The sequence below is a fragment of the Arachis hypogaea genome, chromosome 19 (genome assembly GCF_003086295.3).
Source record: "Arachis hypogaea cultivar Tifrunner chromosome 19, arahy.Tifrunner.gnm2.J5K5, whole genome shotgun sequence".
In the NCBI taxonomy this organism is placed as follows: domain Eukaryota; kingdom Viridiplantae; phylum Streptophyta; class Magnoliopsida; order Fabales; family Fabaceae; genus Arachis; species Arachis hypogaea.
This window is the reverse complement of record NC_092054.1, coordinates 159,305,128-159,317,223: the sequence shown is the minus strand read 5'-3', so window position 1 is coordinate 159,317,223 and position 12,096 is coordinate 159,305,128. Positions and strand designations below refer to the sequence as shown.

The following is a 12,096-nucleotide window of genomic DNA, read 5'->3' as shown; positions in this document are numbered from 1 at the left end:
GGTAAATTTCTACAAAAAAAAATTTTTTAGGTAATCTTTTTCTAAAATGTATTTTCAAAAATAAAAATAATTTTATATTTGAATATCTTAAATAAAAATATTTAACAATTATGTTTAGATGTAATAATATAAAAAAAATTATTTATTTATTATGTGAATTTTTTTAAGTAAATATATTTTTAAAAAATATAAACCGTAGATTTTAAAAATTAATTTATTTGAAAGGACAATTTTAAAATTACGTTGAACCTTAGGAATGATTTTGTATGAAAAAAAGGTTGAAATAAAAGAAAATTCAGCCTAAACCATAGAGACTAAAATCATACTTAATCTCTATTATTATATAAGGTTATATTAGACTTTTTAATTTTAATAAACACAAATCAACTTTGAAAAATATTCCTAGTTTTTAAAAACTACAAGTATAAGCACATAAACTTTTAGTTTACCAAATATAAAATGAGATGGTTTTTTTTCTCCTCTTTAAAAAATTTTACAAAACTAAGCTTTAATGTTTAAAATTAAAATTGCTTCTGGGTGAACGTGGGAGCCAACAATACAAATTGTCAAATTGATTGGGTTGAATGTAAACTAAAACAAAGCACATAATGGCATGCAGCAAGTCTCAGTTTCCCAATACATATTTCAGTTAAGAAAGATTGCCTGATCTACCGTATATTCTACTGTACTAATGTACTTTACCATAAATAAAACAAACTACTTTCCTAAGAACTTCAAGATGCTTTCCGCTGCTCGAGCTAATCACGCATGTCTAAATACATATGAGCAATAAAATGGCCTTTCATTAATAATAATATTATATACATTAATTAACCTGCAAGAAGCAGTGATTGTCCTTAGTCGTCGTCCTCATGATCAATCACCATTCTCAGCTTCCTTCTGGATACAGTATTATCAGGAGGTGCACCAACAACAACTTCATCCTCCGAATCCACCAATTCAGGATCCACTTGATGATATTCTACTTTGTCCGAGTTCATTAAATCTACCCGCTCTCCACTGCCAATTCCATTCAATTCAACCACTAAATCAGTTTAACCTATAAAATTTCTCACAAACTGCCTATGCATAATGTTAATTTTACATTTGCTATAGATAATGTAGAATGATTAGGATTTATCTAATTTGTGTTCTAAAGGCACAAGTAAGACTACTATTAGCATAAATTTTTAAACTTTTACTTTAATAAATAAATAATAAATGCATTGAAAATTTAAATTTTTTATTTTTTTAATATAAATTTTCCTAATTGATAACCTTAACTTGTACCCTTAGTACATCTTAGCTAAACTCGATATAGAATTATGTCATCTGTGAATATAATGAATGAATATATCACATCAACCTTATTCATCTTCAATTCGAACTCAACCTACCTTATCCCATTACAATTAAACACAACCAGTAATACTAATACTACTGTAGCAGCCAGGCAAACTGATGAATAGGAAATAAGTTTTGTTTCAGTAAAAGCGAACAAGAAATGCTAAGTAGACAAAATATCTATGAACCTTTACTAACAAACTCATGGTCAGCCTAAATAATCAAAACTGATAACAGTATGCAATTTCTAAATTAACAAATAATATTGCACTTAGATGACATACCTTTCCGAAAGATCTTTACAGCCGCCATGAGAAGAATCGCTGTCCATTGTTCTCTCCTCAATTTGGATAGATTCAAGGTCATCGTGCTTTGATGCAAGCAGGGATCTTCTATTTTTCCTACATCAGAAATTTAACAAATGTAAAAGAAGAAATTACAAGGAAAAACAAATCCGAAATGCAAGTTGAAATACATGGTTCTGTTCACTCATGAAACCCAAATCAAATCACAAGTGATTAGAGTCATTGAATATGCATTTTTCGATCTTAGAAGGAAATCCTACCTTGGATGTCAACCCAAAAACCGATCGTGTCCATTGAACACAAGTTCAGAAAGGCTTTGCCACTTTTTAAGAGTTACTATTTACATCAAAGCTACAGTTTGAGATTGATAAATAAGAGTAAGGAATATATGTAAACTATCAATTAAAGAAGATGATTCAAACATGGCAGGTGCACCAATCAACCATGGTGCAACTCCAGAAAGCTAAATGTATCAGATGCATCAATCATCCATATAAACATTGACAAGAAAAGGTAAATTCTGAGCAATATTATTATGGCCCAATGAAGAAAAGAGTGAACATAGGCAGCAGCACATGATTACTTTAATTCCCTATTCCCATGTTTTTTTGGAGAGAGAGAGAGAGAGAGAGAGAGAGAGAGAGAGAGAGAGATACTTGAGAAAATTGCTGAGCATTTCATTATCAAGATCGTCTCTTGACAATGTATCTTCACTGGTATTTTCTTGAAACTCAACATTTGATTCCTGGCCAATCTTCATTTTTTTCCTAAACAAAAAGTCATTAATTCAGAACAGAATAAGCTTTAGACATGCAAGACAAACCAATCCTATTTTCAAGTCAGAGCACATAGAGGCATGTCCCAGAAGAATGAACAGCTAAAACTAGATATCTGATACTAACATGTATGCTTCTATCATTTATCAATGATCAGTAAACTCCCCATCCAAATAAAAGTTAAGCAAAAAAAAACATTTACTTTCGAACAGAGCTGAGCATTTCATCATCAGAATCATCTTTTGACAAACTATCCTTGCTAGTCTGTTCATGTAGTTGCTCAATTGATACTTTGACATTCTTCATTTTTTTCCTAGAATTAAATAAATAGTTAGATGACATACCTTTCCGAAAGATCTTTACAGCCGCCATGAGAAGAATCGCTGTCCATTGTCTCCTCAATTTGGATAGATTCAAGGTCATCGTGCTTTGATGCAAGCAGGGATCTTCTATTTTTCCTACATCAGAAATTTAACAAATGTAAAAGAAGAAATTACAAGGAAAAACAAATCCGAAATGCAAGTTGAAATACATGGTTCTGTTCACTCATGAAACCCAAATCAAATCACAAGTGATTAGAGTCATTGAATATGCATTTTCGATCTTAGAAGGAAATCCTACCTTGGATGTCAACCCAAAAAACGATCGTGTCCATTGAACACAAGTTCATAAAGGCTTTGCCACTTTTTAAGAGTTACTATTTACATCAAAGCTACAGTTTGAGATTGATAAATAAGAGTAAGGAATATATGTAAACTATCAATTAAAGATGATTCAAACATGGCAGGTGCACCAATCAACCATGGTGCAACTCCAGAAAGCTAAATGTATCAGATGCATCAATCATCCATATAAACATTGACAAGAAAAGGTACATTCTGAGCAATATTATTATGGCCCAATGAAGAAAAGAGTGAACATAGGCAGCAGCACATGATTACTTTAATTCCCTATTCCCATGTTTTTTTTGTTTTGGGGGGGGGGGGGGGAGAGAGAGAGAGAGATACTTGAGAAAATTGCTGAGCATTTCATTATCAGGATCGTCTCTTGACAATGTATCTTCACTGGTATTTTCTTGAAACTCAACATTTGATTCCTGGCCAATCTTCATTTTTTTCCTAAACAAAAAGTCATTAATTCAGAACAGAATAAGCTTTAGACATGCAAGACAAGCCAATCCTATTTTCAAGTCAGAGCACATAGAGGCATGTCCCAGAAGAATGAACAGCTAAAACTAGATATCTGATACTAACATGTAAGCTTCTATCATTTATCAATGATCAGTAAACTCCCCATCCAAATAAAAGTTAAGCAAAAAAAAACATTTACTTTCGAACAGAGCTGAGCATTTCATCATCAGAATCATCTTTTGACAAACTATCCTTGCTAGTCTGTTCATGTAGTTGCTCAATTGATACTTTGACATTCTTCATTTTTTTCCTAGAATTAAATAAATAGTTAGAAATTGAAGATAGAAGAGACTCATTCAGCAGGGCAGCACAACAAAGTTGTATTTGACAAAGTGCTGTAGTTGAGCTTAAGCATATATTTAATACTACGCACAAACCTTGAGAAAATTTTGTGCTAAAACTGTATATACAGAATGCTTGGATGTTCCGCATGACAGTTGGTGAATACAATATTGCAACTATATAGCATTATTATACCAACGATGTACAGAAAGAAGATCAGCACATTACCTTGGGATCAATGATATCAATTTCTCATCATCAGATTCCTCCATTCTATCTTTTGAACCATCCACAAGATCTGCACCATTTTCAAGCATTTCTCCTCCAGAGCTCTTCTTCTGAGGAAAAGACAAGCCAAGCTGCTTAAGTTTTCGAGAGACTTGAGCAGGTGTGAATTTACCAGCCAAATCCAGTGAATTGGCTATCATGAAACTACATCTTCTGTGATCTTTAAATCTGCAACAATAAGAAAGTCCAAATCCCATGAGCAAAATAAAAAACAGAGATAGTATAGTTCAAATGTAATCTTCCAACAAGCAACCAAGTGCACTCACTGTTCATATAAAACTCTGATTTGAGCTTCTTGATCTTCACTAAAAGCATGGACTCTTTTTCTTTTCTGGCTGTAAAATATAGTTGAAAAAAAATTCAAAAGAAAAAAGTTGAAAATAAAAATATTTCTTGAACTAGGAATGGATGAGAAAAATATTTTTACATATCCAGCTAAATTGAATTTCAAGGGAAAAATCCAAAGCAGGAGTTAAAAAATACACTCACACATTAGGCCTAGTTGAAGAGGGTTCATCAGAATTGCGCATCTTTTTCTTAGGCCTAACTTTTAGTCCTAATTTTTTCAACTTATTGAAAATTTGAGCCGCTGAGATTTTTCCATGTTGATCTAGCGCTTCGGCAATACGACAACTGCATTGTGGATCATCTTTAAATCTAAAATATCAGTAGCAAGTTAAAGTCAGCAATGGCAATGAAGACCAACACTATAGGCAAGAGAAACAAATTTTTGAAAGCTATGAAAACAATTTATCATGCTAACTCCTTGAAGTATGTTTGAGGCAGTGGTGCCATATGAAAAAGGCTAAATTGCCTATAGACAAGGCGTAATTTGAAGCATGCTTCAAAGTTTAGACAATAGAATTTGATAGGTTTAAACCTACTTCTGAAAGAGCTCTTTGATTTGTTCTTCCAATTCACCATCAAGAATAAGTTTTTTCTTTCTCCTTGGAGCTATTTGAGATTCATCTTCCAACATTTTCCCCTCACTGTTTTGGCCCAATAAACAAAGTATTAGAAACAAGGAAATCTCATAATCACAGATCAACTATGATGATGAGTTGTAAATGCACCTATTATCATCCTTGCCATCCTTACTGCCAAAGGTAGAAACAAAGCCTTCAATAACATCGTCAAGCATTTCTTCGTTGCTGGAGAAAAAAGAAGAAAAGGAGCAGATTATGAAATAAATAAAACAAATTGAAAATTAAAGAAACTTATCTTCAGTGAAATCTAAGTCAATAATAATTGGTACATTCTAAAATTGGTTATCTCAATCTAACTAAAGCTTGTCAAAAGCAGAGCTTGGGAATTTTATCCTACTTTTGATATCCGAACTCATGAGTGATCAGAACATCAGCTTCATCGTCACCAAGTGCATCAGCTATACTTCTACGAGTCCATACTTTTGCAGCGGATGAACCAACTTCTCCATCTCCTTGAGTACTACCCCAGTTCCTACTTTCTTTCCTCAAATGACCAAGCTCATCCAGTAAGTATTCAGCATTGATGTAGTGGCATTCCCGTCGGGTCTTCCAAAAAAGGATTTCAACAAACAGTAGTGGTTGCTTTTTCATTTTCTTTAGCATTTTTCTCACCAAACTATTCAGGAAAGCAACTATATCTGCATATTCATTGCAGGGGCATGATTTTTGTTCAACCAGGATGTCATAAAAAGTTGTGAGCAGCGACAACTGCAATAGTATATTAACAAACGTTATCCACATTCATAAACAACTAAATATCATTGAAGCTGGAATGCCTTTTGGACTTAAACCTGGTAGAACGTTGCATGGAGTTCAAGGTCATCGCTAATTCTTCGCAACATGCTTATTATGTAATGATTTGTCGCAAGAGAATTGCTCTTATAAAACTTCAGCAGCCAGCATAATTTCTGAATAATATTGTGATTTGCAAAAGTAGAGACCAGTGTTGAGACCTTGAAATCGACTTCACAAATTGTATTTAATTGCTCTTCGTCAGAAGAATCAACGTTTTCATCCAACTCGTCCTCATTAGCATGCTTGGGATTCTTGTTTTCTGTTGGCTCCAGACTATCCAAGTTCCCAAACTCCTCAACAACATTTTCATGTTCACTATCATCAGGGACAACAATGCCTTCTTCACCAGGGGGATTTGCATTTGATGGGTTGTCCTTTTGCAGTGGCTGACTTTCAGCTGATTCATTACCAATACAGATGCCATCCTCATTTTGAATGCTAGAATGCTCTTCAATTTGTTTGTCTGCGGATTCTATTACTTCAGGAAGTTTCTTCTTTCTTATTTTCTTTGATTTTTTAGACACCTTGAATTAGTAACGTACAAAATAAAGAAAAGGATTAAGAGTTGCAAAATTATCAGATAATAAGCAAGATGAAAACACAAATGATAGTGGAGAATTTGACTTGTACGGTATTTGACTTTATGGATATCACTTTTCATTCAGTAAATTAAAGTACCCACTTTTAGAGTAATCTATATGATTGTTAAATTTTGGCCTGATTAATTATGTACACATTTCAATTTTTAAATGTTTGTAATGATCTAAATTTTTGGTTGCTAGCTTGAAAACACACTTAAGTCAGATTTTAATCAACACTCAACAGTTCGAAACAAATATATAAATAATCTCAGCTTACCCTCAATGCTCCCCGAGATTGGAGATTATCCATTAGCTTTACAACCTTGTGAATGATTTCCACCAGATCTGCAAGATCACTGACAAGAAACAACGATAGTAAGAACTGCAACAACAAAAAATGATACACAAACATAGATACAAAATATGCATTAAAATCACTATTATCATTAGTCATGACCATAGTTGGATACCTTTGGTTGTACACATAACAGATTGAAATTGAACAGTATCAATTAGTTGAGTTGACTAAAAAAGGAGAAAATGTTTGGATTATAAATAAACACCCTTCTGATTGCAATCATACTACAGCCTAGCAGCATAGAGCATTACCCCACAACTTCTACAAATAGATATATAGAATATTAACTAGTACACATTGTAAAGGATCAAGAAAAGTACTTCGGATAGATAATTATTCTACACCTGAATGCTGCCAAAGTATGAATTTAACACATGAAAAATTGCAATCCCATTTGTATGTTAGACGTGAGTTTTCCCTTTTTAGATTAAGAGGTTAAACCTTTTGGGTTGTTTGTGGTTGTCAAAAGTTTTTATCAAATTCAAGAGGAACTGAGTCATCCCTTCCTCAGTCTGATCATAAAATAACTTGTAAAGAAGGATGCGAGCTGTTTGTGGCTCCTTGGAGTCTTCTGGAAATAATTTAAGTACTAAATCAAGCATGCGAATCTGCAAAATCAAGAAATGATAATTAGGCAGCCTATAGTGAGATTATGAGCAAAGGTGAAGTTCTTGCTACTATTCCCCAATTGACAGGGTTTTCCTAAATATGTATCCTTAGTATAAGAGTAAGACAATGATTATGGACTTGAGAAAAGGACAAGATTTTGACTGAAATGAGGAATGTGAAGAAAACGGAGTTGAAATGAGATGGTAATTTCCACGCAACAGTGTTTGCAAAAGTGAAGAATCTGAGGTATATTTATCATAACCTAGGCATCATAATTTAAAATAAGAGTACAGATGTAAAAGAAGGAAATGCCAAAAGTTCTCAATTTCCACATCACTGTGTAAGGGTACATACATCTTTGAAATCAAAAGTAAATAGCTTAAAATATTAGAATTTTGCAGCGAACATTACCATGTTTTTCAAAAGTGAACCAGCTGCAGATAGGAACTTGTAGTCATTTGTTTCCTTCAAACCTTCATAGGCTTGGCGCCACTTTGAGATCACTAATTGAAACATTGACTCATTCAAGGATGCTGCAATTGGACCACATATTTGACCGTTGAAATCTGAGGAATAAACACCTTTGTCGCCCAATGTCTCAAATGTATCCCCTCCCTCCTTACTCTATTAAAGAAGAGACAACATGTATGAAAAACATATTAAAATAATTCAAAGAACCAACCCAAAATAGATATCAAAGTAATAAGGGCCTATTATTTAAACCCAAAGTTTGTGATCATATCCTTTCACAAAGGAAAGGTAGTACTATTATAAATCAAGGCAGAAGTGATCTTCATAGGCTCACACCACATAAGCACAAATGATGTTGCAGTTTACTTTATAATTGTAATGGTATTTTATTGGTTTCCAATCATTCAGCCAAAATTCTTCTGTTATAAATTTATCATTCATCAGGTGAATAAAGAGTTATTTCTATATTCAGCTAAATGAAATCAATACAGTTGCATACTTGAGTAAAAATGTCAGGAACTTATGTGTGGAGAATCTACATCAAGTTCCAAAGTTCAGATGAATCAGAAGTCATTCCTGGTTAGAACCATGAATATCATGAAATATGGATTTAACATCTCTAGCATTAATAGAGGAAGGGAGAAAATGTGCCAAGAGATATGAGATCTCAACTAACTATTCTCACCTTAGAAGCTGAATACTTGTGAAACTGAAATGAAGTGACAAATTCAGCCACTTGAAAGAAAACAACAACGTCACTTTTTTGAATTGCAGGATGCTCCTTTTCAATATCCTCACGAATAGACCGCATCAAAACTGGCACGGGTTAAACTTACAATGCGATTACTTTCTTACTTTCTGGTTTGCAATTGAAAAACTACAGAATAATATACTTGTAACTAAACATAAAAATAAGAAAATCGTAAAAGTTATACCATTGTATCCCCCAGAAAGGAACTGATTAATAAATGCTTGAAGCAACTCCAATATCTTATCCTTTGTTGGAGGAAACCTTGGATGGTCCCATGCAATTTTTTTGGCATGTGCTCGCGTGATGTTTTTTGATTTAAGCGTTACATTAAGAGAAGAATTAGGATTTCCTTTAAGTACTGCCTTAGAACCATCCTACCGAAAAGAGCAAACTGGTATCATTGAAGTTTACTATAATGAAAGCTAAACAGAAGAGCCAAAATGTAATACCATGGTAAGCCTTGAAAATGTCCCACTAAATTGAGAATGCCTACTAAAATTGTTGAGACTACAGATATTTTTTTTCTTCTTTTCCTCCTCCATAATGGACTGGAGACTGCTAAGAGAAGCTTGGGAGTTTTCCTCCACCTGAGAAACAAGACCAAACATAACACTTAAAGATAAGAAACAAAACCGCTAGAGAGGTAGCAGATACCAAGATGAAATTATTACGTATCCAAAGAAACTAGTTCATTGTATTGTTGAAATACATTCTAGAAAGAATAATGTAAATTAGTAACTTGATGCGCTAAGTTGAGAGGGAAAACCTTTGCTCCATGTAAATGTGTCTTAACAATCAACACTGGATCCTGACCGAAGAATATGTAATGGAAAATTTCCAGTAGAAGCAAGTTATCCTGCTGGAGATAAATGCTGGAGCCACCGACATATTGAGATATAACCAATAGTATATCCATTACATTTTCACGGAACAACAGTTCCAGAAACTTATCTCTCACTGATAAGAACTCAGTAGCAAATCCCGCTGAACTCTGTTGCAATGGGATTTCCTGTACAGCCAGGATATTTCTAAATAATGTAAGCAGTAGCTGTACCAATTTCCAATCATCCTCAGTGAATGCATCACTGTAAAACAGAACAAATAAATAAGAGATATGCCAACACAAACTAGAGGTTCCCAATTCCTTCCCTTCTAATGATTTTCAACAATAGTTACAATATAAAGCTTACTGTTCCAAATTCTCGAGTGGTCTTTCTAGTAATGACACTACCACAGCAACTACATCACTACTCGTCAGTGCAGACTTCAATCCCCACAGATACTCAAGCTGCTGCTGAATATCCGTGGAACCTGGTTCTATTGGCATTGTAAGGAACACCAAAACCTTCACTGAAATAAATAAATAAATATATATAGAAAAGGCCATCAACAACCAAAAATCAATCAAACCCACAACAATCAGCATCATTCATTCAAATTCAAATAAGTAAAAACAAAGCTAAACCTGCATTCAAAAGCAAATTTCGATCCTCCTGGTAGTACTCAATGATCGGAATCAAATCCTTGGAAACCTTGTTCCATTTGCACACCTGCTTGAACGCCTCACGGGTTTGTGGGTCGTCGCGCCGCAGAAACCTCAGCAAGTCTTTCAGGTTATCTGGAAAGTCGGTACCGATAATTGACCCATTAGGAACCGAGAAACCTTCACCGAATTGAATTTAGAGAACAAAAATGGGAAATGGGTGAAATTAATACCGAGGCAGTATTCTCCCTTGACGTAGCCTATGCGGTTGCCTTGGTCATCCTCCTCGACGGTGCCTAGGGAGGCGCAGATTAGCGATAATCCTTCCATGTCCATGGTGTTTGCTGATGTTGCTCAGGACTAGGGTATTGTTGGAATCAGAATAAGATTCTGCAGAATTTTTAGGTTGGAGGTTGCAGAGTGGGTTATTTGGGGATCTGAGTGTGCCTGAGCTTAATTGAAGAGGCGGAAAGTTTTCCCGCGCTTTTGAGGGCGCGCATTAGAAACGACACCGTTTAACCTTTATTGATTTGTCAATAATAAATAATAAATATATTCATAATTTGGTAAAGAAAACGATATATTTATAATAGAAAAATACTAGACAACCACTAGAATTTATTATTTTTAGTTAGTAGTTAGTAATCAATATTTAAAAGTGTGAATTAAAAATATATTATTAAATTATTAAATTAAAAAAATTAGATTAATAATAAAAAATAATTAATTTTAATAATTTTTAAGTTTTTTTTTATAATATAATTTGAGAGTAAATTTTTTTAATTAATACTTTCGAGCATCTTTTAAAATATTTTTAAAAATTTAATTTTTATACCATATCAATATAAAATAATTCTATACAAAAATTAATCATGTATTATCAAATCATAAAAAATAATTAATTTTTAAATTTACCAATTAAAAATTTATGTAAACACATAATTCAGTCAAATCTGACTGAATGATTACGTAAAATTCTATACGTCATCAAAATTGAACTTTATTTTAATGGTTAAGGCATACTATTTTCAAGAAAAAAGGTTGATTAATTGTTCATTGTCAAACCTTAAAATTGATAGTAGAATTGAACTTTATAGAAAGAAAATTATTAGAAAAAAAACGTTACGAATATTTGTAAAATTTTTTGAAAATATTAAAGACAAGAAATAAACTTTACTCTTTTATAATTCTATCAAAAGCGATTTTATTTACATATATAGTTAAGGATGAAAAATGGATATCTAAGTGTATATTGCTAAATTAATGTTTAGAAAAATATATAATGTTATCATATTTCTTTAATGTTTTTACCATTATTTACCCATTGCTCACATGCTAATTTTAGACATGTTATAGTACACATATGTGACGGATCTAGAAAATTTTGATAGTGGGGCGAAATATATATAATATTATAATAATTTTTATAATAAAAATATTACGTTTACATAAAAAATTAGTTATTAAATTATCTATTATAAATTTATGTATAAATACATATATCATTTAACTTATTTTATAATTATATTTTGTTATTATAAAATATTATTAAGTTTTAAAATATCTAATTACAAATTAAAATATTAAAATAATAATTTAAATAATAACATATAATTTAAAATTTAATTTTTTATATTTCATATTTTAAAATCTTGACAATATAATTAAAATGTCTTTTTTTTATATATCGTTAAACAATCATTTAAAACTCAACTTTCATACAAATTAGCTCTTGATGATATTCATAGTTGAAGAAGTTCATTCAATTAGTGTAGTTATTATGAAAAAACTAAAGCTAATTTTAAAAGAAGAAACACAAATGAATAGATAATATTCTTTCGAGTCGATTTCTAAGAAAGAACACTAATCTTATGTAA

At 32.3% G+C, this 12,096-nt stretch overlaps 1 protein-coding gene across 7 annotated transcripts; it reads right to left on the bottom strand.

The window, feature by feature from the left end:
• Window positions 1-563: 563 nt before the first annotated feature.
• LOC112776865 (uncharacterized) lies at window positions 564-10,713 on the bottom strand. Of its 7 annotated transcripts, none has more exons than XR_011878124.1 (23): window positions 10,453-10,713; window positions 10,202-10,354; window positions 9,927-10,086; window positions 9,503-9,821; window positions 9,186-9,323; window positions 8,921-9,110; window positions 8,671-8,801; window positions 7,926-8,138; window positions 7,347-7,513; window positions 6,825-6,903; window positions 5,963-6,490; window positions 5,509-5,879; window positions 5,259-5,336; window positions 5,070-5,174; window positions 4,675-4,842; window positions 4,452-4,520; window positions 4,126-4,353; window positions 3,755-3,865; window positions 3,433-3,543; window positions 2,628-2,883; window positions 2,306-2,416; window positions 1,629-1,745; window positions 564-1,020 (listed from the first exon to the last, which is right to left on the bottom strand). XR_011878124.1 is itself a non-coding variant. In XM_025821134.3 (23 exons), exons 1-23 carry the CDS (start codon window positions 10,553-10,555, stop codon window positions 858-860), a joined length of 3,927 nt encoding a protein of 1,308 aa, XP_025676919.1. In that variant the 5' UTR covers window positions 10,556-10,713; the 3' UTR covers window positions 564-857. The 7 variants fall into 7 exon arrangements, 4 of the variants coding, with proteins under 4 accessions (XP_025676919.1, XP_025676920.1, XP_025676921.1 ...); XM_025821134.3 differs by having other exon boundaries at window positions 2,770-2,883; XM_025821135.3 differs by having other exon boundaries at window positions 2,770-2,883; window positions 5,259-5,282; window positions 10,453-10,678.
• Between the last annotated feature and the right edge of the window lie 1,383 nt (window positions 10,714-12,096).